Source organism: Phaenicophaeus curvirostris, chromosome 1 (genome assembly GCF_032191515.1).
Source record: "Phaenicophaeus curvirostris isolate KB17595 chromosome 1, BPBGC_Pcur_1.0, whole genome shotgun sequence".
NCBI lineage: Eukaryota > Metazoa > Chordata > Aves > Cuculiformes > Cuculidae > Phaenicophaeus > Phaenicophaeus curvirostris.
The window spans coordinates 81,486,218-81,513,389 of record NC_091392.1 but is presented as its reverse complement, the minus strand read 5'-3'; the positions used below and the strand labels follow the sequence as shown (position 1 = coordinate 81,513,389).

Sequence of the window (27,172 nt, the reverse complement as noted above, 5' to 3'; positions counted from 1 at the left end):
CATTTTTCTAAAGCAAAAACAGGACTTGGGTACTTTGGAGCAAAAGAAAGACTGTGGGAGGGGGATTATTCTTGTGAAGCTAATAGTGTTTTAAATTAAGATGTTGGATAGCTCTAGAAATTAAATTAATTGCTTTGATTTATAGTGGTGAGGGAAGCTAGGAAGGAGTAAGATGAGTAGATGTCTTCTAACATTCAATATTAAAACAAGCTGGCTCTGCATACATTTCCAAACAGTGAGTACCAACTTATGGGCTTGTTGGCCTCGTTTTGACTGTGAATGGTTTTCTGAACCCTATTTGGAGTTGAACCCTATTACCATTGCGGTGCAGCACAGGACTCTCATCCTTTTTAAAGGAAAGCTCAGCACACCATTGTCAAACAGCCATTTCCAGACGTTTTTCAAACTCGCAATAAGCACTTCTTCTAAGTGTTGAATTGCATCTACGGCATTGATATTTTATGTGCCTGTTTAAGATGAGCAGCTCATGTAGAAATGCTCACTATAAGCCAGACTGAAATCTAAAAATAAGTTATTAGCCTTTATATAGAACAATATATAAAGGTGTGGTTCCTGCAACTCCTTTCCTGGGCTAAGTTGTATTTATACATATGGCAAACATGAATTAAGCTTGGTGTTCACCAGAGAGAGTTTTGTCCTATTGCAGGCTTTTTAGACTTGTTGCTTTGCATGGTCTGTCGGAGTATCTTTGTGAAAGGTGAATTGTATGCCCATCCTTGCTGCTTGGAGTAATTTCTGTAATGAACTGGTACTAATATAACAAGGGAAATGCAGCTGTGCTGTGGACAACACAGGTGATTCTTAGTGTGTTGCCTACTTTGTAAAACAGAGGACTCTTCTCCTGGGCTTTGCAGGCACTTTATCTCTTGAAGAACAGCCTTAGCACCCATTAGGCAAATGCCCTGGTTTAAAGTCTGCTTTGCTCAGCGATCTCGATCAGCCTTGTCTTTTTATTTTCCAGGTGTATAATTTGATGCCTATAGAGATAGGAGGTGACGTAGCCTATCTTCTAGAAAAAGGATTCTGAGAGTCATGAAAACTGATTGTGCATTTCTTCATCTTGGGTTCAGATGTTTTAGGAAGACATGGGATATTAAAGTTCTAGTAGCTTGCAAAATATTCTGAGATATTAAGAGGGTGTTTTTTGGTTGTCATTCTTCCATATATCATTCTCAGTTAAGACACCGTATCAACCAAAAATGCTTCTTGCTAGTTTACTAGGGTAGAAATGGAATTGGTTTGAGGTATTCAATGTTAGGAAAACTGTTACTAAAAAGACCACATTCTGTGTGTCTAATATAATATTAAGAAAATGGCTCAGAAGACATACAGTACCCTGTGTTGCAGGAAGGCTGTTTATCAGCATTTCCTGCTTTTTGCTGGTGTTATTGATTGCTGGAGGCAAGACCACCATATGTGGAAGGATGTATAACTTTCTGAATACTTTTTCTCCGGCACAGATCTGAGCTGTTAATCCAAATTCTTTCCACTTTTACTGGTGTCAGATACAAGTGACATATATTTTCCATTACTATAACAAGGAATTTCATTAGTTTTCTATGTTGTTTTTCATTGTTCTAACTTCAGCATGAACTTTGAGTTTCCCTTTCTTTTCTTAACTGCAATTCCACATACAATTTCTTTTTTTTTTTCTTAAAGCTGTAGCAGACTTCACAATGGGCTGATGTTATAGTACGGTAATGTTGAATGTGATCCCTTTTGGATGCATGAAACTTTCTCTTCCTTTCCTCTTACAACAGGTTGTGTTTGCTGTTTTAATTACCCAATGAGGCATAGGAGCCTGTCATCACAAGAAAGCTGGTGACGGACTTTGTAAAAAGGCATGTAGTGATAGGATGAGGGGTAAGAGGTTTAAATTGGAAGGGGAAAAATTTAGATTAGACATTAGGAAGAAATTCTTCACAATGAGGGTCGTGAGGTATTGGCACAGGTTGCCCAGGGAAGCTGTGGCTGCCCCATCCCTGGAGGTGTTCAAGGCAAGGTTGGATGGCGCCTTGGGCAGCTTGGTCTGGTGGGAGGTGTCCCTGCCCATGGCAGGGGTTTGGAACTGGATGACCTTTACGTTCCCTTCCAACCAAAACCATTCTATGATTCTATGATCTTTTCACTGGTTTCTTGGGTAGTTACTGAGTTTTGGTTACTGTGAGATAATAAAGTTTCTCAGCTTGTATTTTTATGACAATCCTAAAGTTTGTAAGTGTGGGTACAAGCAAAAAAAAAAAAAAAATATTTTCTGTTTTGTTGAGTGTTGAGATTTGCCTATCACTAATGTAATCTGTCAATTCAGTTCACATTTTGGAAACACCAGTAAAGTGGTTTCATAAAGGAAATAATGGAACATGGCATATGTGATAGACGACATTTTGTGATTAATTTACTGTGGTAATTCTTCGTTTTAGCAGTAATCTGCGCTATATTCAGGGTGAGAAGGACATGAAGGAGACTTTGTGTGAAAGCTTATGGAAGGTGGTGGTGGTGGAAGATACCTTATCATTGATCAGCAAGCAGGAAGCTGAACACATGCCACTAAGTGCTGAAAATAACTTTCCTACAAAAATCGGAGAAGCATCGAGCTAGACAGAAGCCTACAAATGTGCTTACAGAACTCTAGTGGTCAGTTTCTGTTGCATCAAAGTGAGGTCCTGTTATTTAATTCCCTCCACTCCTGTGGCAGCCCATCATCAGGTTCACTAGATGTGTAATTTCTTGCAGGCTTCAGCCTGGCTTTGCCTTATCAAAAAAAAAAAAGGGAGCTGTGAGCCTTCAGTTGTCTTTGCCTGTGTGCTTGCAAGCCAGTGTAACTTCTGTTACCAGCCCTGAATATTGTTTTCTAAAACATATAAGTCATATAAGACTTCAGTATATATAAGTTTTCTTAGGATTTTCCCCCCTTTCTCCTGTTTTCCTTTGTGTCTTTAGGAAAAGAGAGGAAACTACAGTGACTGTCATCTGCAGTTTTGAATTTCTGCCATTGGGTGATGCTGTTTGTTCTAATTTGTAGACCTACATTACTCGGCTCCTGCTGTTCAGTGTGGCTGTGCTTGTGCAAAATTCGATAATGCTGGTACCCAAAGGGAACTGAAATACTTGAATACTGTCATTTTTAAAAGCTGCAGAACCAGAAGCTTTTCTTTTAATTGTGCTCTGTTAGGCAGTGAAATTCTACCTGGTTGAGTGGTAAGCCTGTGCTTTTCTGCATGTTATAATCATGTTAGATCATAGAGGAAATGAAACTAGTGAAATTGTGCACCATTTCCAAAATAAGCATTCCCCTCCAGGCTTGTTTTCTGTTCCTCTTATTTATTACCTAGCTTCTGAATATGTCCCCAAAAAGGGGATAACTTACATATTATAGAAAGTATTGATACTGAAATGTCTGAATACTGGAACTTGACCTGTCCTATTATTTTGGAAGTTTCAGAATTTTCATATAGAAGCACTACAGAAGGCTGTGTATGTAGTGTACCTGGACTTTAGTAAAGACTTTGACACAGTTTCTCACAGTATCCTACTTGAGAAACTGGCTTCCACTGGCCTGGACAAGTGTACCCTTTGCTGGGTTAAAAACTGGCTGGATGGCCAGGCTCAAAGAGTGGTGGTAAATGGAGTTAAATCCAGCTGGAAGCCAGTCACAAGTGGTGTCCCCAGGGCTCGATGCTGGGTCCAGTCCAGTTCAATATCTTTATCAATGACCTGGATGAGGGGATCGAATGCACGCTTAGCAAGTTTGCATATGACACTAAAATGGGAGGAAGTGTCAATTTACTTGAGGGTAGGGAGGCTCTACAGAGGGATCTGAACAGGCTGGACTGATGGGCTGAGACCAGTGGGGTGAGGTTTAAAATGGCCAAGTGCAGAGTCCTGCACCAGGGACATAAAACACCTGTGCGACACTAGGCTTGAGGAAGAGTGGCTGGAAAACTACCCAGAGGAGAAGAACCTGAGGGTGTTGGTTGACAGCCAACTGAACATGTCAGCAATGTGCTCAGGTGACCAAGAAGGCCAGTAACATCTTAGTTTGTATCAGGAACAGCGTGGCCAGCAGGATCAGGGAGATAATTCTCCCCCTGCACTTGGCACTGGAGAGGCTGCACCTCAAATCCCATGTTCAGTTTTGAGCCCCTCACTATAAGAAAGACATTGAGGTCCTGGAGCATGTCCAGAGAAGAGCAATGAAGCTGATGAAAGGGCTGGAGAACAAGTCTTATGAGGAGCGGCTGAGGGAGCTGGGGTTGTTTAGCCTGGAGAAGAGGAGGCTGAGGGGAGACCTTATTGCTGTCTACAACTACCTGAAAGGACGTTTCAGAGAGGAAGATGTTGGCCTCTTCTCCCAAGTGGCAGGTGATAGGACAAGAGGGAATGGTGTCAAGCTGCGTCAGGGGAAGTTAAGGTTAGGAAAAAATTCTTCACTGAAAGGGTTCTCAGACACTGGCAGAGGCTGCCCAGGGAGGTGGTTGAGTCCCCATCCCTAGAGGTGTTCAAGCTGGGTCATGAGGTTCTTGGGGTCATGATAGAGTAGTAGACAGGTATGGTTGGAGCTGATGATCTCTAAGATCTTTTCCAACCTAATGATTCTATGATTCTATACATCATTCAGATTTGTAAAAAGAAAAATGTCTATTTCAGACCTGGAAAATAGTTCTGGTTCTACATAAGCAAATGGGGACATCAAATGACTCTGCTGTGTCTTCAGTTTTCTGCATTTATTCTGCTTTGCTGGTTGGTAGCAGTAACATAAAATTTAGAGAGTATGATATACAATCCTAAAAAAGCCTTCTTTTTTTTCTCCTAAATGAGCAATTATGCCAACAGTTCATATGCTGTATTTCTCTTGTTCTGGAAAAAAAATAATTTTTAATCTACTTTCTAAGTAAAAAATAGCAGCAAAATCCTTTCTATGTGTGTATTGCAGTATTTAAAATTTGAATCTGTTGGCTGTGCTTTGTGCTTGAGAATTATTAAAGAATGGAAAAGTGTATTTTGTTTTGTTACTTGCTGAAATGAATGGATATAGCGATGTCGCATTATTGTTATGGAATATTATTTCTTTAGCATATGGGCAGGGAAAAGCCTGTTTTGATTTGGATTTTGTCATTTCTGCAGCAAGAGGGGATGGACTTTGAATAATGGCTGTAAATTTACACTCTACTCTTCAGATCCTGCTTATATGAGCAGGACCCGCCCCTCCCACCCCAGTTCACTTTTTTTTTTCTGCGTAGGGTCCCAGACCCTTTGGGGGCAAGGGTGCAGTGGGGGTGGAAAGATAGAAACACCAAGAACTGTACAAGTGACACACTTTTACCATTCCTCCTTTGCGTCCTTGAACAGGTTAATGGGGCTATGCTATCTGCATGGCAGTATAATTGCTGGAAGCAGGGGTTGGAGAGAGCTGCCTCTCTGATGCTGAGCTCTTAGTGCTACTTGTTAGACCTGTTAGAGGCATAGCTCTGGAGAAAAGAATGTATCATCTGTTGTGGAGGGCAGGCTACTCAGGCTGTCTGTCCATTTAATGTATATTCAGCAGGACAATAGCAATTCAGTAGATCTGAAAAAAAATTACTCAAATGGAATTTATGGTAAATGTGGAATTACGTTTCAGTATTTGAGATGCAGGTAGCCTGGAAAGGATGTTCTTTAAAAGTTAAGAAAAGTGCGTACTACAACTGTGCATTAATGCTGAGGAAATTCTTACGTCAACTTTGATAAATTAGTTGAGAAATTTACTAGGAATGAGTAATAAAAAAGAATAGATGTTTCTGAGTAGGCAGAATTACAAAAGAATATAATGAAAGCCAAGACCTTATTGTGGCTTTCCAGTGCTTAAAGGAGGCTTAGAATAAAGGTGGAGAGAGACTTTTTACCAAGGACTGTAATGAAAGATCAAGTAGCAACTCTTTTAAACTGAAAGAGGGTAGATTTAGATTAGATGTAAGGAAGAAATTCTTTACTGTGGGGATGGCGAGACACGGGAACCAGTTGCCCAGAGAAGTTGTGGATACCCTATCATTGGAAGTGTTCAGGGTCAAATTGGGTCAGGCTTTGAGCAACCTGAGACAATGGAAGATGTACCTGCCTGCAGGAGGAGGTTGGACCTTTAGAAGGTCTTTTCCAACCCAAACCATGATGTGATTCTATATACTTACATACATACATACATATTTGCACATGCACACACAAACTGATAAATTGCCTCAACATACTACTGTGTGTGGCCTTCTTTTGAAAATACAGAAGAGAGATGTTATTTTTGGCTGAAACCAATTTCATTGTTCATCTTTGATTTACTAAGCAGTGTTTAGATTGTATTAGTAAAAGAGATTTTCAAATATGAGCTTAACCTATTGAGTAAGAATCATAATTTCTTTCCTTTCCTGCAAAAAAAAAATCACATCATTAAATAGGTTAAAAAAAAATAATAGAATAAGTTCTGTGTACCATGTTAGATCTTTTTTCATTAGTGGCAAGATATTGTCGTGGTAGTTATGAGAAGTTGACAGAGCTTGAGAGGACATTCACTACAGCCAGTTCTGGAACTTGCAATGTAGTTGGAATATTTGGTGGTTTTGAGTGCCTTCTTTTAATTGCAGCTCTTGAGTTGTACAATTCCATGAGCACTTCACCATTTAATACATTCTTTGAAAGTGCTTTTAGAATTCGCAGCTGCTGAGAAAACAAGCTTAAAAATGCTTTCTGATCCAGTGGGTCTTTTCCAACCTGATGATTCTATGATTCTATGATTTTTAATGCCCATACAAGAGATCAATCTGGTGGCAGCAGATGGAGGTTCTGGTTCAATCTTTTGTCTCCTCTCACCTTCTGACCCACCTTTGCTGTCAACCTGCTCCTGTAGGCTTTTCTTTAAAAGTGTCGACCTGCCCTTTGAAAATTAACTTCAAAGAAAACAGTATTTATTAATAAATGCCTACAGAACTTTTCTTTGTTCTTTGAAAAAAAACCTAATAAAAACAGTGACTTTTTAATCTTAAGAATTTTTATTAAAATGTTTCTAATTTTGATTGCATTTCTTTTGGTACAGATTTCAGGTACTGAAATGTACCCTCCAGCTCTGTTCATATGAGATCTATTTTTCTTTATTGAACTTGCTAGGAAGAGTTGTTGTATGTGTGTATGTTTCTTTTAATGAATTTTTAATAACGTAGCATATGTATATACTTAATGTAGAGTAATGAAATTGTGTTTTGAAACAAGAACTCTTTCTAGTTTTCAGTTAGCACCTGCAGTTTTGACTTTGTGGATGTAGACCTGTAAGTGAATGATCTTTTGCAAAAAAAAAAAAAAAAAAGGAAATAAGCAGTTGGCCTAGTGCCTGAGGATGCATATATACGTCTTGATTACGCAATAATATTTTAATGTAAATTTATGATAAATGTATGATATTATGGAATTCTAAAACCAATTTGAATAACACCTTTACAAATTTAAGAACTTAGATTTCTGTTCATCATGGAAATATGAGTTTAGCTGGAAGCTGGGAATTTTAATTTCATAGTACCTGCAGTTGTCATTACCAGACTGCAAGACATTTAGATACACAAATTCTCAAAACAACCTCTGTTAGTTGTAATTTAGAGGTAAATTAAGAAACTAGTATGCAGTCTCCTTATGTACAGCTTCATGTATCGTCTCGCTCAATAGCCTCAGGCAGCAGCAAGCTTTCAGCATGAAATTTAGAGCATGCATACCGGAGTTATTGTGTATCATGCATACTAAATATATGGCTTTTATAGACATATAAATCACAACATCAAGATTCTTGTGTTGTCTAAATGTAAAGCTGATCTTAATCTCAATAAGGTGGCTAAATTTATCTCAGTAAGAGAACCTAATCCTGTGCAAAGGTTATGCTTGGTGAATCATTAAAAGAAAATGTGTATTCTCAGAATTTCAGGTACGTCTAGAGAACAGTTGCTCAATTTTCTCTAAGTCTGGATCATCATCAGTTTCTAGTGGATGCAGCAAGTAAAATGTGTTAGGAACCATTTCTAGCTTTGAGGGCGAGTTGCAGTTTGGCATGGTTCACATCCACATGACAGAATTCTCCTTTATGGGCTTCTCTTCCTTCGCCTTGATGTTCCCCCACCAAAAGTAAATTGCAGAACTGCCTTTCCCATGCTTCTCCTTGGGAAGAACTGTACACTATATACCCAGTCATTCCTGAATGTCTGTAGGAGTGCTAGTTGTTGTGAGCTAGCAGTGCTTTGGGGACCATCCGAAAAGGACAGCAAGAAAGGGCAACCACAAGCCACTGCTGAAGCCTGGCGTCCTGGCTCTGCACCTCTTAATAATGCAAATAAAATCTCTGCTGAAATGTTGATTAACCCAAGTTTGCTGCAACCTTCAGACTTTACTACTGATTGTTTATCTGTAATAAGACTGATGATTCTTCTCCTTCCTTCCACTCTGTTCTAAAACTCCTGTAATGATCTTGTACTTATTTTGGTCACAGTAAGAGGATTAGATAATGAGTCCCATTGGCTTGGGCCATGGAGGCTGCCACCTCAAGACATTGTGTGTATGTAAACCTTTGGCAACTCGTTGCTAGTCCATTTGCAGGTGTCTTGAATTCCAGGACATGGTTTCGCCTGTCCTCCTACTGTATTAACCTCATGACATTCTCTAGTGCCTAACCTTTTCAGGAATTTGTTTTCCTTGAAAACAGTTTTCAAAACATAGATAGTGCTCAACTTGCAGGAGAGGTTTGTTAAGTATTCTGTTTATCTGTCAAAATGTGCGCTGGGGGATAGATGTTGGGAGTCAGCAGTGGCATTTCAGAATGCAGTTGAGCTGGGTCATGAAGCAAGTGGACTACGTCATTTGATAACTGATTTCCTCAGCTGTCATGAGAGTATAGTGTAAGATGCAAGGATTTATTCTGCTCTTGCATACTGGTATGGTATGTTTGTAGATAACTGCTAGAAGGAGCCAAGTGAATTATTACACTAGTGTAACCTAGTAACTAGTGTAATTTTGCTTGCTTTCGGAATTCTTTTGTGGTTTTCCATTGGCAATTTGGGACTTGCCAAAACTGTAACAGAAAAGTTATGAAAACTTTATGCCACCAGACTCACTTTGTAGTGATTGTCAGTGGGAAAACTCTCTAGCAGTTATTTTTAACTGCAGTTACATTAGCAAGAGGGGGTTACAAGTATTAAGAATGATGAACTATCATTAAAGGATCAACATTCAGATTTCTTTTGCAGTTAAAAGTGAAATACCATTACTTGCAAAATTCTGGAGTTGTTAAGGATTTTGTTCTGTTTGTATAAATGCTGTAAAAAAGACTCTAAACCAAAATAAAACCCTTTTTGTTCTGCAATGTAAGGAACATTAGATGCTTGAAGAGTATGTGTGTACAGGAATTTCCCTTACTTATTTGGTTAAGCTGATAAAGAATACCACTTTAAAGCAACTATACTGGTTTACAAACCTTAGGTTAATATTTTTGTCTTTTAAATGACAGAAGAGGTTTGCATACATTGATGTTTTCCAAGTTTCATGTTAGCATACAATACTGCTAGCCACTATGTAATAGGTGGGCAGTTCAATACACCTTAGATAGTACATCCTTGCCTCTCATTGAATTACTAGTTTATGTAAGACGCAGCAGATGAGAAATCAAACCAAATTTGATTTTTAAAAAATCAAATTTATAAAATAACATTTGTTGAAAGTCATTGTTTTTCACAGGATGTCATAAAGTGAGAAGAATGGACACATTGTATTACTGATTGTTAACTTCAGTAAAACCTCTCTTAATGCATTTGAAGACTTTTTCTGTAAGAAAGTGTCTCTCCGGTGCTGCAACTTGTCTTGCATTAGTATTAAGAAATCTTTCAAATATGTCAATGAAAGTCTTCTGTTTTCTTTTACTGTTTGCTTTCAGGATGTGAGAAATTGTTTAGTCTGTCTGGGATATTCTGTTTTCAAGACAGTATCTTCTTCGGGCAAGGTTCTTAAATACAAGGGTGTTTTATTCATAGAATGTGTGAGTGTAGTCTCAGTAAAAATGTTGCTAAAGTAGCTTGTGACATCATTTCAGTCATGAGGAAATAAGTTAAGTCTGACTCGTAAACAATGCAAAACTGAACGAAGAGTTACTCTGTTCATTTTATAATCACTTAATTTGTGAGAATTTATTGGTTTTGGCACTGCTTACACTTTATTTTACTTTGCAAAAAATGCTTTCTATGAAAGCACAATAGCTAAGTGAGGCATAAGAAAATGAAATTTGCAAACCCCAGCACCTGTCAGTTTGGCTACTATTGCTACATGTGAAGCAAATGTGGAAGGTTTTAATTTCTGTTTCTCTAGGTAATAGAAACTGAGACCGCTGAGTATACAGAGCTTCTGAAAGAGGCTTGGCAGGAGTCTGGTAGTTGATCATGTTCAAAAGAAGACCTAGTCCTTGTTTTGAAGTTAAGCTGAACACTTCAACCTTCTCTTAACATTGCCTGAATGTTCCAGTGAAAGTTGGGATTTATTTGTGTGCTGAGCATTGAATAAATAAAATGAGGAAGAAGTGAAAGGACTTCACAGGGAAGTATTTAGACCAGGATTGATATTTTGTACAGGATTATAAAATAAAAAGGAAGCCAATTAATTACACTCAAAAAATTAAACAGAGTGCATTGTATTTGAAATTACCTGCCACTAGTTCTATTTTCATGAAGAATAGACTTGGTAACTCAAAGGTATCATAAGGGAAAAAATTACTGGGAAGAAGATATAAGTCTCAGCAGAAGAGTGTATATCTAAGGCTTCTTTCCTCCCAACTTGAGATTTGATTTGTACCTGTATAAACATCCTGTGAAATCATCCCCAGTAGGCTGTATGAATTGCTCTGCAGTAAATTGGGATCACATCTATTAGTCATTAAAAAAAGCAGTTGTTGTAATTGCAAGTTTTGTGCTTTTTTTTTCCTTTTGAAGGACTATAGTTCTGTTATTTATTTGTTTCTTGGAAAATGTAGCATTTTATATACAATAGAGTGTGAAATTGGCATTGCTTAATGAGAAGTATTAATATTTAGAGTGAGTCCAGAGGAGAGCCACAAAGATGATGAGGGGACTGGAGCTCTTCCCAGATAAGAACAGGCTAAGAGAAATGGGGTTGTTCAGCCTGGAGAAGAGAAGGCTCCGAGGAGACCTTATAGCGACCTTCCAGTACCTGAAGGGGCTACAGGAAAGCTGGGGAAGGGGCTCTTTATCAGGGAGTGAAGGATAGGATGAGGTAAAATGATTTTAACCTGAAAGAGGGAAGATTTAGATTGGATATTAGGACAAAATTTTTACAGTGCAGGTAGCAAGGCACTGGCACAGGTTGCCCGGAGAAGTCGTGGCTGCCCCATGCCTGGAGGTGTTCAATACCAGGCTGGTGAGGCTTGGAGTAGCCTGATCCAGTGGAAGGGGTCCCTGCCTGTGGAAGGGGCTTTGGAACTAGATGATCCTTAAGGTCCCTTCCAACACAAGCCATTCTATCATTCTGTGTTTAAGCAATGGAGTTCAAGCTGCAGACATCTGGAGGCTTCCCTGACTGGCCTGATTTAAAACGCAGGCAGCAAACACCATTAAACTGTCTTCTGGCTTTAGTAGTCAGCCGGGTCACACAGTCTACTATTTACAGTTTCTGTAGAGTTCTAGAAAGGCATTTTACAGTCCTTTCCTGAAACACTTGCTTTATTTTCTATGCTTTAAACTAGTGAAAAGTGTAATTATCATCAGGGTTAGCTTTATACTTAACAAGTAATGGAGTGCACATCCTTTACACACATACTAGGAAATTAATGGGTTGTTCTTTGACCCGTCACTAAAATCTTGGAAGCTTTGTTTGAAGGAATTTGGAAACAGAGAATAGTGAATGCCATTAATAATGTGTATGTGCTGTTTTCAGTCTTCAAGCCTACTAACTTTCTTTTTTTATTTCCCCCTACCTCCCTTGGCTGCAAAGTTTGTGGTGAGAAAAAATATACTCTGTAGCTTATTCTTTACAGTTCCTTAAAAATTTTATCACTACTAAAGTCACTTTATATTTGCAGTGGAAAACTCTGGGCTGTGTCATTATGGGAAGTTTCCACCATTTGGGTGGCTGTGGTACTTTGCTTTCAGTCTTCAGTCTGTCAGTACACTCCGAAGCACTGCAATTCAGGGAGGCACGCTGTTGTATTTAGCTGCAATGTTTTACCATGAAATGCGGCAATCACTGTTATGAATCATTGTACATTTTGAAATCATCCTAGATCTTTTCTCACACATTATTTTCATCACTAGAGTATTATGTGTTGCTGTCTTTGCCACAGATGAATTTATATATCTGGCACTGCAATTTTAAAAAGCCTCAATTCAAAGTGAAATAATAACAGAGTTCAGAGTAATGCAGGACACAATAGAAATCAATATTTGAGCACAGAAGACCTGACTGGCATTTATTTTTGCTTGCTGAATTCAGAAGTTTCTGAGGAAGAGTTGTAATCCATGGTGTTTGGAGTGGAAACAGTTTTAGAGTGCAGTAGTAATGTGAGAGAGTGATGACACATGTGGCCTCAGCGGCTGTATGGATTTGAATTGTTTTTCCTCCTTTTCCATTCCCACTCACTCTAAGTTGTAAGCAACTGGTAGTTTTCAGAGATGTTTCAAGGAGCAATTGGAATGCTAAGAGAAGGCAGCAGCAAAGCAGGTGTGCAGGCTGTTGGGAGAGAAAGGAGTTAAGTGCCAAAGCTGGCATTAGTAGTAGAGTGAAGAGTTTGTAGAGAGTAACAAGACTGTCACTGCTGGGTTTTTGGCTAGAAGAGTGTGTGGGTAACAGTAATGAGGCAATCTTCAACACAAACATGCTATGATAATGTATTTTTCTGTCAGTGTCAATGATTTTCAAAACTGGGGTATTGTATGGAATCCTGGAATCTTGTTCCAGAATAAGAGCTATTCCAACGTAATATCAAATGTGAAACTGATAAGAAAGAAAAAAACAAAACAAACCCAAACAACACGATACCCCCCAAAAGCCGGTACACACAATCAACAAAAGAAAGTCCTTTATTTTAATTGAGAGATGTTTAAAATGTTATGCTAAACTTGACATGGAATATAAAAATACTATCACTACCAAAGCAGTGATTTAGAACTTCCTGTTGCAGTGGTGATGATAACAGCTGAAATGAATCACGTGACTTACCCAATCTTTATCTCTGTACTTTTTCAGAACTTTGGAGTGATTTGAAGTCTCTGGTTTTCATTCTGCTTTGGAACAAAATAAAATTTTGCAATGTTGATGGCCTTGTATAAGTTGTGGCCTCAGCCCAGTACTAATCACATACTCAATTCTTACATTTAAATTCCTAGCAAGTACTGGGTGTTTCAAGTGAAATTCATCTTGTGTTGGACCTCAGTGGATCTAAACCTAAAGAGAGCTAGGAGCCTGCTCCTCATAGCAGCATCTGTTTGTTACTGATAAGTGCTTTCTGTTTCAGGAGCTGTAAATAAGCGAATGTTGAAGGCTGAGTTGTTTAAACAACAAATGAAACAATTGTGTTATTGTCTCTTATTGGAATCTATTCTGAATTCTCAAGTGTTTATATTATCATCTCAATGGCTGGAAACTCCTGGGTTTTGCTCTTGGAAAGACTAGTGGAAAAAATGATTCAGCCACTTGCTACCCTCTCCTACTAGCTGGACACTAGATTCTGCTTGTTTTGGCTCAATCCTGATTGTGTGCTTGGTACCTTCACGTTCTCTTTTCTTCCCTTCCCCCCAAAACCTTCATATTCTAAACCACTTCTCCTTGGAGGGTTTTAGGAGATTACAAAAGTAACTCACTTATAGATTCTAAGATGGGTTTGGGGTTGGTTTTTGTTTCAATCTCCCAGAAAGAGGCAAGGCTCACCTCTTCTGCAAGAGTTGAAATAAACCTCCTGTCTCTCTGGCAAATAATGCTGGAAGAGAAAGAATATATTTGAAATTATTGTAGCAGGAGAAACTATTGTTGCCATGATTTCTGAATTTCAGTCATGAAGTTGTGAAATACATGCTTACCTAAACAGTGTAGTAGGTGGATGAGTATTCTGGATACATTGCCTTGACTGAAATGGATATAAAGATCTCTCTTAGCACTCAAAGTAATTCACATTGGTACAAGGAGCTCTCAAGCTAGCTAAGCAAGTCTGCTGTGATGTTCTGGAGAAAGGAGCCCACAAGTATTTCAGTAGATCTGCAGGATGTGGTGAAGTCCAATAATAGACTTGATTGCCACAAGCCACAGCTGCCTCTATTCTAAGCCAAAAAACTACTGCCTGTAGTCTGCAGTAGACCTAAGAGTCCACTAGCACTGAGGGATTAAAGTGTTCTTTTGTCCTTTGAAGTAGAATCTCCTGTGTATCTCCTGTCACTTCTGCTGCTTGGGAAAACAAACAAATGAACAAAACGGAAACCAAGACTCAGAAATGAAAAAGAGTGAAGTATTTTTTTCAGTGCCATCATAGCTGCAGTGGAGACAATTTGTGAACCTAGCTGACTGATATATTCCTACTCTGATGCATTATTACTTCAATCAAATGCTGTATTCTGCCCAGATGTCTGATTACTAATTACCTATCTTTTTGAACAGGTGTTGGAGGAAAATTGACCCCTGTTGGTCAGCCTGTTTAGTGACAGTGCCTGAAGGATGTATTTCTCATTACGTAGTCATTCTGTAGTCCTCACATAGTACGTTCAGAAGGACTTAAATGTGTCTTAGATGTTGACCAAAGATTGGCAACAAGTTCCCAATGTGTCTGTTGTTGGATCACTTTTCTTTGCCAGGATTTATTCCGGTATGATTTTCTGTCTGAGAGGGTTGCGTAGGCTCAAGAAACAGAAGGGATTTAAAGGGTCATAACCATTCACCTATCCAGAGCAGACTGGCTGGAGTGTTCATGGTTAAGATTTGTCCGATCATTTGGGGAGACTTGCAGTACTCCAAGAGTTCATGTTTCAGTGTATTGCAGTGCTTGACTAACCATTATTGTTAAAAATATTTTATGAATGTGTAACATGAGCATTCTGTTCATTAGGACCATTGCCTCTCATCATCCTGGGTGTAGATACTAGAACATACTACTACAGTCCCTTGGGACTAATAAAAGATTGCTGTGTTCACTAGCAAGCTCTTCTGCCATAGATTAACTGTGTTGCTTATGCTCTCACTCTCTTCCCCCCATCCCTCCAATTTTGGGTTTTAGATCTCACTTTTATTCCTTTCAGCCCAGATATTTCTTTAGCATTGTGCAAATACTTACCTTTTACTGTAGAAAACACAAAGTTATCTTAGTTTGTACAGTTGAAGAATCCTTTTTATTTACTTTCAGGCATTAACTTGAGGTTGTATGAGTTTATAGGAATAAATTTATACGAACAATCTGGCATCCAAAATACAAATTATTTTAAGATTTCCATGTCATGTGAAGTCAATGAATATGTGGGAATATTCCACCAATGGGCAAGAGTCATTTTTTTTTAGAACTGTTTTTGTTGTTGTGTGCTATGATAAATTGTTTCTGGCAACGTTTCCCAGCTTTATAAGCGTATTTTCTCTACTTAAGCTATTGTGAACCTGAGTCAGAAGAGTGGCTCTGTCTTCTTAGTAGCCTCTTTGTAGGTATGGGAAGGCTGTCATCAGGTACAGCTGAGGAGTTTTCCTCTCCAAACTGAAAAATCACAATTCCCTCAACCTCTCTTCATACAGAATAGCTTTAGCCCCTTGAGTAGGTTGCAGTCTAATGAGTACCAACGAGAATAATTGCTTCCCTTGATCTATTGGTCATGCTCTTGTTGATACAACTTAGGATGATGTTGTTTCATAGAAGATGAATGTTAATATCTTGATGATTTAGCTCCTGAGAAGTATGCTGAAAGATAATAATTTCAGTAATCTAAGGTACTAAGAGAAAACAGAAAATATAGTCAATAGGGGTTTTTTCCTGCTGTCTTAGGATATTCTTTAGGTTTTCTGTAGTCATGCCATTCCAGCTGTGTTATTCTTTTCCTTCTCTGTTACTTTACCTCATCCAGCTTTTATATCCATTAGTCAGTTTAAATTAAATTAGTCAGGCAAATATGGGTATCAGAAAAATTGTGCTACTTCTACTTTTTTCCTCATGAGAATCAGCGCGTAAGTTAATGAGAATCCCAAAGTAGTGCTCCTGAAGGGGGGAGGTTGGGTAGTGGCAGCTTAATCTCTGGTCCATTACAAACTAAGGCTGACGTCTGGCAGCTGATCAGCACACCTGTACCTATGAACCATGTGCTGCTACCTGCATATTTTTCAAGGTTTTTAGCTGTGTGACAGAACTAGGAGCATTGCAAAGAGTGCGGTGAAGGAGTCAAGTCCGTAAAAATGTCAAGTTTGCTAGTTTAGTTGCTCCCATAAACCTCTCTTCTTTTAAGTTCCATAATGCGAATTGAAATTTAATATTCTGGAGCTAAATGTTGTTGGAGACAAGACTTTTTCTCTGGTGGGAAACTGGTGATCTGTAAAGAATGTCGTGTCTGGAGGTTTTCCATATAAGTGGTCCCTTCTTGTTCCCATTTTTTTTAATTGTTTCTAGAGTATGTGCTTCCCCCGCCCCAAGTACATTTTAAACTAGATATTTGTCTATTTGTCCATGTATTTGTCAATAACATGTAAAAAGAAGAGCAAGTGTTGGCACGAATTACTCAAACTCTTAGCAGTTCAATTCTATTTGTGAAAATGCATTTGCATTTGGCTATCTATAGTTACACCGAACAAAACTTCTAAGAAATAGAAGCATTTCTGTGGGTGAAACAAACACGTTGCTCATTCTGCCTTCTGCATGGACTGAAGACTGACAATCAGTTGCGTTCTGGTGGAAGAGCAATTTCTGTTCAAGCTGTTGTTATCTAAGGGCACAAATATACATTATATATACAAATATTATTCTCATGGTTGACAAGGTAAAGCTTCTTATGCCTAAAGCATTAACAATTCTTTGAAGAGAGTATTTTTGCTGGAGATTTTCTGTTACTGCCTGTATAGTTACTGGACTTGGAATTTGCCATTGTGTTTTACTATATGTATGCAGATTTTTTGTTCAGCAACAAGCACTGTTATGCTTGGAGAATTTGCCTTCTTACCCTGAGCTTGGCTCTGTTGCTGCTAGAAGAAAAGAGTCAAGAAAGAGCCTACAGTTAATTTGTACTTTCTCTGGGCTCTGCCTTGAATGATTGTGTTAATGATAATTAATTCTGTGGATTTCATAAGAAAACACTGGGAAATACCAGAGGTTTCTGTTCAGACAGATATCCTCAAGTATCCTAATGACCTTCTTTATATATTGGTCAATAAATATGAATTGTGTAAAATAACATGAAAGCTTTAATTTTGGTCTGAATATATTTGTTGGTTATCAAGAGAAAAAGCATAGCTTTTTCTTCAGGACTGATGTGTCCCAAATCCAAATACACTGTGTTGTTTCTGAGCAGTGGGTATATACGGTCTGAGTTCATCGTTTTAATAAGCTCTTGTTTAATATTTATAGAGCATCTTTGCCTATATGGGCTTCTGTCTAGTGTCTGCTTTAAGTAATTGAGATGGATTGTTTAATTCCAGGTACAGAAAAGAGACAACAAACTACCAGTCACTTTCACTGGGGGAAGCATTTCTCTTAGGTGTAATACATTTACATTTTTCACTGACATGATACCAATCTTCATTATATTTCTAGGGCAAGTACAGGAGACATCTGGGACAGCAGTATAATGCTGTGTTGTGAAAGGTGTCTTTCTTAACCAGTGGAGGCAGATACTTGCTTTTGAATGCTGAATGTTCTGTTTTTCTGCTTTTAGAAAACAACTTCAGAAGCTGACACAATAACATTAGGGAAAAATGTTTGGTACTGATTGACTGAAGCACAAGAGATCAATAGCACAGAGCTGTATGTTTTTCATTTTAAACTTATCTTAATTAGCCTTTGTAATGAACTTGCACGTGGTTGAGATTTCAGCCTAAACATAGACTGCAGCTTGATTTATTGTTTTGTTGTAATTTAGAATAAACCATTACAGTTCTTCATAAAAAAATAACTTTGTAGGTTTGTTACAGTCCACTGCACTTCCATGTTATTTGGTCAACTGTGTTGTCAATAACGTAAATGGAGAATAGATTTAGGGATCTGTTGTGTAACACAGACCACTGTGAGCAAGGTCAGACAACAGAACCATCCTATTCCTTAGCTTCTTCCAAAATCTGGATGGATCAGGGCCAGCTTCACGCCAGCCACTACATGGGTTTTTTTCCCAAGGATATTTTTGCATCTTATTTAAAGTGAGATTTGATGCTTGTGCAATGTTGACTCTTTTCCCAAGCCCTGCAGGAGGTCCCTGCAAAAGGTCCACCACCTTACTTTGCACTGTGGATTTCACAGGCATTTCTTCTCAAAGGAAAAGCTCTGAGGCCAATAATTACTTGGAAAAACTCACTAGGCTCTTTGTATTGGGCAATATAGTTCCAATAAATCTGTGTTAGAGGTTGAGACATAGGACAAGGATTTCTCAATATTTACAAAATCTGCTGGTGTGGGAGACTGCAGACAGGTCAAAGTGAGAAGATTTTGGAGACTTATCGTGCAAGTGAGGCAGTCTGGTGAGGGACAGTGATTCCTTCCTTTGACTCTCTGGGTCACACTTGTTGCAGATATGTTTCCACTACTTGGCAGAGCAATTACTGAACTGACTCAGTTTGCAGCCCAGATTATTACACCACCCTGGCATGAATTTTAGGTTACTATAAAATGTAGTTTCAGTGGGTTGCTGGTGGTTCACGAACAACTGGCACGAACTAGAACTTCTCTAACATTGGTTGCTCAGGAATCAGAGCTTTTCACCTCATTCTGAGAAGTAGAAAGTAGAAGTAGAAATATTTGTCTTGAGAGTGCACATTGTAAGGTTTCTTTTTCTTGCTTCCTAGTGTAGTAAATCACAGGTGATATACTAAAGCTGGCATACTGGTAACTTCGTTGAATTATACATACAGTTTAATTGTAAGCTGTTGAAGAGACTCTCAGTGAGTGTATAAGGCCGTGGTAGTTAGCAGGTGGCTTTTACATTAAGGTATCACTAAGACTGTGGTTTGCTGCTTCTGTTCGTACTTAAATTTGAAGGAATCTCATTGTATTCCCCCAGTAACTTTGTGAAGCACATGTGAATTTTAATTAAAATTTTACTTTCCCAGAACACATACTCATGTTAACCTAGAACAGATGGCGTGGTTTATTTCAGTTGACAGCACTTAATCTAGATTGATTTGTTCTGTTCGGCATTTCACTGATGGAAAATAAAGGGTAACATTGTAGGCATATCAGAGTTTGTCTTCAGCATAAAAACCAAAGAAATAATGTTTCCCAAGCACACACAAGTATTGTGATAGTGGAAAGTTAGTGTTTGTTCAGGCTTTGAAACATGGCATCATACATAATGCATGGCCTTTGTAAAACACATGAAAATTTTGTGGAAAGAATGGATATTTTAAAACTTACATTATTGTCTGTATTTCATCTAGGTATGGTTATGCATGTTAGCACCAATGTGTCAGTCTTAAGAGCTAGCCACGCTCTTTACTTTTCTTATACATAAACCTTGCCTGTTTTTATATCCATCTCAGTTATTGTTACTTTCTTATGTTGTAGCTTGAGACTCTGCAATAAAATTATCTGAAAATAATATGTAAGGGGGAGGGCATATGCTAACATTTGTCTCTAAATTCAGTTTTACTGATGGGTACTCTGTTTTGGATTTCTTACCTAAATCTCCTCCTACCCAACTCCCCTCTCTGTACCAGAGAAATTACATTTCAGATAACCGATCCCTCCTGCAGTGTAAACATTGTGATTTGTTGTTTTACATGGCACATAAAAACACATTCTATTTTGGGCAAAAAAGATGGGAGAGATAATCCCATATCAAGCCATGACCTAAATTGATGTTCTGTCTAAATTCCTTTGCCCCACAAGTTCTTGGTTTGAAATTAAATTTTAAGGAATTAGAGAATTTAAGACTCAAACAAGTATGGTTTGGCTATCACAAGATCACAGAACGGTTGAGGTCAGAAGGGACTTCTGGATGAACCTCTCATCCAACGCCCCTGTTTAAATGCAGATCAAGTTGCCCAGGACCATGCCTGGATAGCTTAAAGAATATGAACAATATATGTGTGTAAGGATATAAACAATTAATCCTCATGGTCTGAAGTGCTTTTAGAACTACTTCTGTAAATTTAAAAAAAAAAATGTTTCTTTGTCTTAAGATGGTGTTTCCAAGGTTGAAATATTGGAATTATTTAGAACACATTTTAAAATTAAATGTAATACTTTCTAAAGCTAAAAATATGCATGATGTTATATGGTGTTACAGTCTATCTTAGAAGTCTTGATGAATTTCTTACAGAATATACTTTTCTTAAGACAATTATGGTACATATTTACTGTTTATATTAGCTTGTCCCAAGTTCTTCATAGTGTCAGTATGTATGAGTCTATTAGGATCATACATTATTATTTCATCCACAGATACAAATGAATTAGTGTAACTTGTGAATTCATGTGTGTGTGTGTATATATAAATTGAAAAATGACAGATCTCATCTTTGTTGCTTTGATAATAACATAATGAACATCTCATCAAATGAAAAAAATCGGTGGTTCTTACTTGATGTAAAGAATTTATGCATAGGTATGTAGAGATAACATTGCTTTTGAAGGTTCATGGGTACAGAAGATTAACTTTTCTGCATATATGTATGTGTTTTTCAGCTTTTATTTTGTCTCTATATTTTTTCTTCGGTAGTTTTTGGTCATCCTTTCTTCTGGAAGCAAGCATGAGCTATCAATAAGCATAGCTTTACTGGCTTGGTGAGAGAAGCACAACATAGAAAATACCTCAGTAAAACACATGCTGAATAAAGGAGAAATGTGAAATTAATGTGTGCTTGTGTTACTATTCTGTGATACTTAATCCTGGTAATACCAGATTAACTCTTCAGTGTATGTTAATGTGTTTAATATTTTTAATGAAACAAACAGTCATCTTATGTTTTTACTTATTTCTATGTGAAACATTGTTAGTGTTTTTGAGCTATCTAATAAATAAAACTTTTTTTTTTTATTTAGGTTTATGAGTTAGATGGCATCCCTTTGATCCTGGACAACTGCAGCATTGATGACAACAATCCTTGTATCCTTTACAAAAGAATTCTAATTATTGAATTTGACTCATAAGACAGGGTGTGGGGGTTTAATATATTTATGCCAACATTGCTTTCACTTGGTACCTAAGTCTAACCGGCCTCACGAGTTTCTAGTTTTTATTTACTGCTTGGTTCAGAAGTGAGAAAACTCGTAAAAACACTTTCATAAACTGGATTCTAAGCTGAACTGTGGTTAGATTCTATTTCCTGAAATAATAAATATTACTGGTTTACAAATATCAATTCAGAAAGCCAACTGTGATAGAAATCTGACTTAAGACAGAAGTTTGGTCATTGTGTCAGATCTTGGAGCTTTTGCTTCTACTGAAATCTATTCAGTAGACTGAAATAAGTACTCTATAAATTCTATATGCTTAGTAAATCTGACTGGAGGACTTAATTTAAGCACAGAGACAAGGCTAGCAAGCTGTAATGAAAATCTGTATAACGGAGGGAATTAATGATGCAGATTACTGAAATGTGGGGGAGAATTTAATATAAATGACATTGTGCTTCATATTTGGGACTTTTTTCCCTGGGGTTTAAGAGCAGAGACTTTCCAAGATGGATTGCTGCTAGGGGGAAATAACTTAATATTGAAGATAAACAGTTTTTAAGCAGACTTATCCATCTCTTCATGAGCTGCATAGTAATCCTGCTGGTAAGTTCAGTGGGTGAGGTATTATTTTCTGTCATCTAATCATTAGTAGCTTGTAAGTTTCTGATAAGAGCATCTGGAAATCAAGTGCCTTTCTTGTCTAAAGTAATGCCAGCTTTCTTATATGAAACATGTGAAGCAGTTTTTTTAAAAATTATTTGTGAGAAAAAGCTCACTTTTATAACAAGTATCACAAAAAAAAAGCGCAAAAATGTCGTGGAAATATTACATATTCTCGTAATTGTCTTCTGTAGAGCATCATCTACATATAAATATATCTTAGAAGGACGAAACAATAAGGGACAGATGATAGCAAAATGTTAATAAGCTGCACAGAAGAGCAACAGATATTAAATATTTTCTGAGTTATTCACTTTGTTGTCTTATACATGAGATTTTTATCTTCATCACTATTCCTATAGTTGCAGACCTGACACTGTGTCTCTTGGCAGTGCACCAAGTAGTAGAATTGGACTTCCATGGTCCGATTCTGGTAAGGGGCACTGCTGGATGCAGTGGGAAGGGTAGGGAAAATTACCTTTCCCTAGGCAGTAGAGCAGCCCTGAGAAAAACCTAATAAGGATCCCGAAATACTGTTCCTTTGCTGGAAAGCGCAGCTGTGCAATGACTTTTAGAATTTCTTTTTAGGATTAATACTTCATTTTAGCTCTTAGTAAATGAGGATAAATTTAGAGGCCTTTAAACAGTAGAGTTGTAATTTACAATGTTGAATGAAATGAAAATAAAATACCATGGGTACCTTTACTGCATTTTGGGCGATGTGGAACTTTTTACACCTGTATTATACAGGATTACATTTTATGGCTGTACCATAAACTTCTTTCCAGAAGATAAAACTTTGCTTACTTGGTTTTTAAAGACTTACTAGACATGAAACATTTTAATATGTGCTTTCATCGCTGATCCATAGCATACAGTAGTCGGGTAGGTGAATAAGTAAGCAGCACTTGGGCAGAGGGAGGACTAGCCCGCTGTGATGAAGTTTGCTGCATCAGCTTTTGAGAACAGCTTCTGGCTACTACTGTTTATCGTTTTGACCTAGAGCTATTCCAGGTGCTCCTGTGCTACATAAAGTTAAGATTCCCTGCTTCTCTCCTGCCTCTGATGTTCCTCATCTGCTGTGCTATCAGTATGTATTGTGCAGGGTAGCAGAAGAACTGTTTGCAGTTTGTATCTGTCCCTACGTTCATCTGATTTGCAATGTATTCTGCTATTTCTAGACTGCCCAACAAAGTCCTCAGTAGTATGTAGGTACCTGACTCGATTGCAAAACATTCCTCTAAAGATACTCAACTGTGTCTGTCCTCTCTGTGCACCCAGTCCTGTCTGGCACAAATCCAGGTTGTGATGCTTGTAAACCAGAGCAATGCTCTTACTAAGATTTGAAAGCCTACTTGCCTGCCTTTTACCTTTGTGATCCAGAGTGAATATATTTTTTTCTTTTTTCAAGAAAGTGTTTAGGCAGCTCTTGAGCTGGGTGTTGAGAGAGTTGCTGAAATTCAAACATGATCACTCAGTGGTGCTACAGTTTGCCAAGGTGATGTAGAAAGCTGCTAGGAAAAGCTCTTCAGCCAGGGTTCCTCTGGGGACTCCTGTCCAGAAACTTCTCTTATGTCCTTGTTTCTAGTGCCTATTTCTGTGGTTTCAGGGCTTATTACTTGTATTTCTCCTTGGATAAAACTAACTGGAAAAAGTTTCATCCAGATTCCTTTTATATAAGAACTCCTTAGAATTCTAAGTCTTTGTAGATGCACATTTTTATTTGAGCTCTATTTGTTTTGGACACGCCCAAGCTCTACAGTTAAGATGTTGTTATGTTTTCTACTGATAAGAATTAATATACAGATTTTCTACATTTTAGTGACTAAGTTCTGCCTCCAAATTACACATACAAAATTTTCCAAAGAAAAAAGCAACTTTTGTGGTAAAAGTGATGAGATTTTTTTTTCTGCACGGAAAAAGAAATAATTTTCCTGAAGTATGCAATTCATCAGGAAAAGCTGGGCTGCCATTTTAGATGTTAAAAGAGCTCTTTTATTCCATAGAATCATAGAATCATAAAATAACCAGGTTGGAAGAGACCCACCAGATCATCGAGTCCAACCATAACCTTTGAGAGGAGAAATCCATTGATAAATCTTTTTATTTGTAGCATGTGGAAGCTGAAAGAGGAAATGGCTCTGCTCTTATCCTAAAATCAATTCCTTTGTAAACCTGTCATTACCTTAAAATTGCACCTTTTGAGATCCTGAACAGTTCTGTTAATGTGCATGGAAATATCAGGAGGTCCATCACAATTGAGATTGCTTGCTGGAGTTCAGCTGACATGTTTGCATTGCATTAGTATTTTAGGTTTGAATTAATCTTCCAGTGCCCAGTTTTGGAGAACTGTTATCTTGTCTAATTACATCTCAACCTAACCTATCTTTTACATTTGTACTAACAAATAGTGCTATTTTCCTCAGGATATTTCATGAGTAAAATACTTGTTAACAACAGACATGAAGATGATCATGGACAGTTAAAAATAAATTTTCCATACCTCTTGCAAAGATTATTTGAATTGGTATTGTAAGTTTTCAGCTTCGATAACTTTCCATGGTTCCAAGTACATTCAATGGAGAAATGCTGAAAGATGCCAGATTTTCAGCTGTTAGATGTCAGGCTTTTAGCACAGGGGAAAAGGTGGATAGAGTGAGACTGAGGAGATGCAGTTCATTATGGACCCTGGGGTCTGAAGAGTTGAATTTCAGAGAAGATTGAATGTCACTTTAACTTTTTCTATACCCTTTAAATATTCCATATTGAATTGGCTGTATCATTACAACTGTCCATCTGTATTCAAAAGAAGAAAGAATGTTTCAAAATGCAAGTGGATTTCATAGAATGATAGAATTACTAGGTTGGAAAGGACCCACTGGATCATCGAGTCCAACCATTCCCATCAATCACTAAACCATGCCTCTCAGCACCTCATCCACCTGTCTTTTAAACACCTCCAGGGAAGGTGTCTCAACCACCTCCCTGAGGTGGTTGCCTTTGCTTGCCTTTAGATTAAGTAGAGGTTCTTTTGTGAGATAAATTTTTGGTTTTGAAAATTCAGTTTCTTGTTCCCCTTCTGAAAAGTTGGGAGTGTTCTGCTTTACTTACATAACTTGTGTTTAAACACAAATAAACCTGCCACAGAAGAGCAGAGTGGGTTGGAGATGCTTCTCTGTGTAACAGCAGTAAAAAATGTACTCCAGATCCTGCTTTTCAGGTTATTTGGGTTGAAAAGGTGTTCTAAATCAAAATATCTTATATTATGCTCTCTAAATGACCATCTTCCTCATCTCTGCCAGGCTTCAGCATCAGACAAGAGCCCTTTGTATTCTTGTCCTTTACCTCATCCTAAGCTCTTACTGCTCCTTCCAGCTTCATTTCTGACCTTCCACAGATTCCAGTTCCTTAAGGTAAACATGAGGAAGGAGTCTAGCCCATTCTGATCAAAAGACTATTGATGCTGATCTTACAGAAAAGATGCTTACAAAAGACCTGTTGATTATTAAGACTTTTCAGTTTACCTTAACTAGGTAAGTTGTCTGTTTTTTCACTCCTTCCTAACATTTAGGCTCCTGAGTTACCACACAAAGATGTTATGGTTTGTGAGTTTTTGTGGTGGTGAGGGAGTGGGGTGTTTGTTTGTTGGTTGGGATTTTTTGGTTGTTTTTATTTGATTGTTTGTTTTTAATTCAGTAGCTGTCTTTAAAAATATTTATTGCTCTTTCGGGAAAATAAACATATTATCCAAAATACTACAATGTAGTATATGTTAGTTAAACTGGTAAAACTTAAAAATCAGAAGATGGGGTGGTCATGTGTTTTTTAGGATGCTTGACAATCTTACCCTTTTTTGAGCCTTATAATAGATCTCATGATAAATTGATTTTTTAAGTATCTTAATTTAATGAGAAAGACCTTATGTAAGCATCCATATCATATTAACCCCTAAACAGGGATATTTTTCTCATAGCTGGAAGTGCAGTCATGCTTGAAGACAGAATATCCTGCTGTGTAATGAGTGAACATATATGTACACACATATATATGTATGTTTATATATATATGACTAAACACTCAGTTGACTCCATTTTAGGAATAAAGGAATAAGATTTTTCAGCATTTGTGAAAGGAAAACATGATTGCTGTGGATACCCAAGCATAGACCTCTTAGTCTGAAAAATGGATGAAAATGTAGAAAATATAAGTTCATTTTTGAATACTACTTTTCTAAGCTTCTTCTATTATATTCAGTTTGAAAGTCATCTAAGAGATAGATTGAAAATACTTTTGACTTCATGGCAGCAGCAAGTATAATTGTGGTTCATGAAACTTCTGGCTGAAGCTAGGAGAAATCAAGTTGCTATGGTCTACAACAATGGCAGTTTATTTTTGTGAGATGCCAGCAAAGACTTCGGGGGGAGCTGACAGACATTTTATTTCTAAGTTACAGAGTGCAACCTAAAACAGGCCACATACTGCAAAAAGCCTCACAGCTGAACAGAAGCCAGTAGAAAGCAAAAATAGGAGTGTGAGTTAACGTTTTTGGAGTAAATCATCATACTGTTTAGCATTTTCATGTAAAGGTGGCTATCTCGTGTATATTGGAAAGAAAATACAGTGTAATGTTACATCAGTAATGGTTGCCTTTCTTTGGAAAGCTCACTTTAGGCATGCCAATACATTTAGTAGTTCAAGGTGACCTGTTTGATTCTGTATTTTGTAAACATACATAAAATAATGTTATTTCAGTGAACATGGTCAGTGCAAAGGATCTAGACTGCCAATGAAAATAGTAATGACCTCCTCACGCCCAGTCAGAGTTCTGTCCACTTGGAAGAAATTACTCCTTTCCTCATCCCATTGACAGTTTGCCTGGCTGCACAAGTAAGTCTGGAGTCCACCTGGGCTAAATGGGAGTGCATTCTTTGTTAGATGGCTAAAGCTTTGCATAATGACAGGTTGCTGCTGCTGCAGCCCTTATCCTTGAACAAGGAGCACTTTTAGACTGTTATTTCTGTAAACCAGTACTGATTGTCATGATGAATTTAACAAAAAGGTGGATAGTAAGCGTTTAGTGACCTAGCAGCGGTTGAGGTTGACAATGGCAGAACGGGGCTTGTCAGCACAGGTAAATAACAGAACTTTGTTGGCCTCAGCCTT

General features: G+C 37.8%; 1 protein-coding gene across 3 annotated transcripts in view; it reads left to right on the top strand.

The window, feature by feature from the left end:
- ATXN10 (ataxin 10) overlaps positions 1 to 27,172 on the top strand; it is a 351,563-nt gene that overhangs the window by 66,889 nt on the left and 257,502 nt on the right. For all 3 annotated transcript variants that reach the window (XM_069864404.1, XM_069864403.1, XM_069864405.1), the window contains exon 10: positions 21,215 to 21,278. In XM_069864404.1, the coding sequence (XP_069720505.1) occupies positions 21,215 to 21,278 (64 nt within the window). The remainder of the gene's footprint in view (positions 1 to 21,214; positions 21,279 to 27,172) is intronic.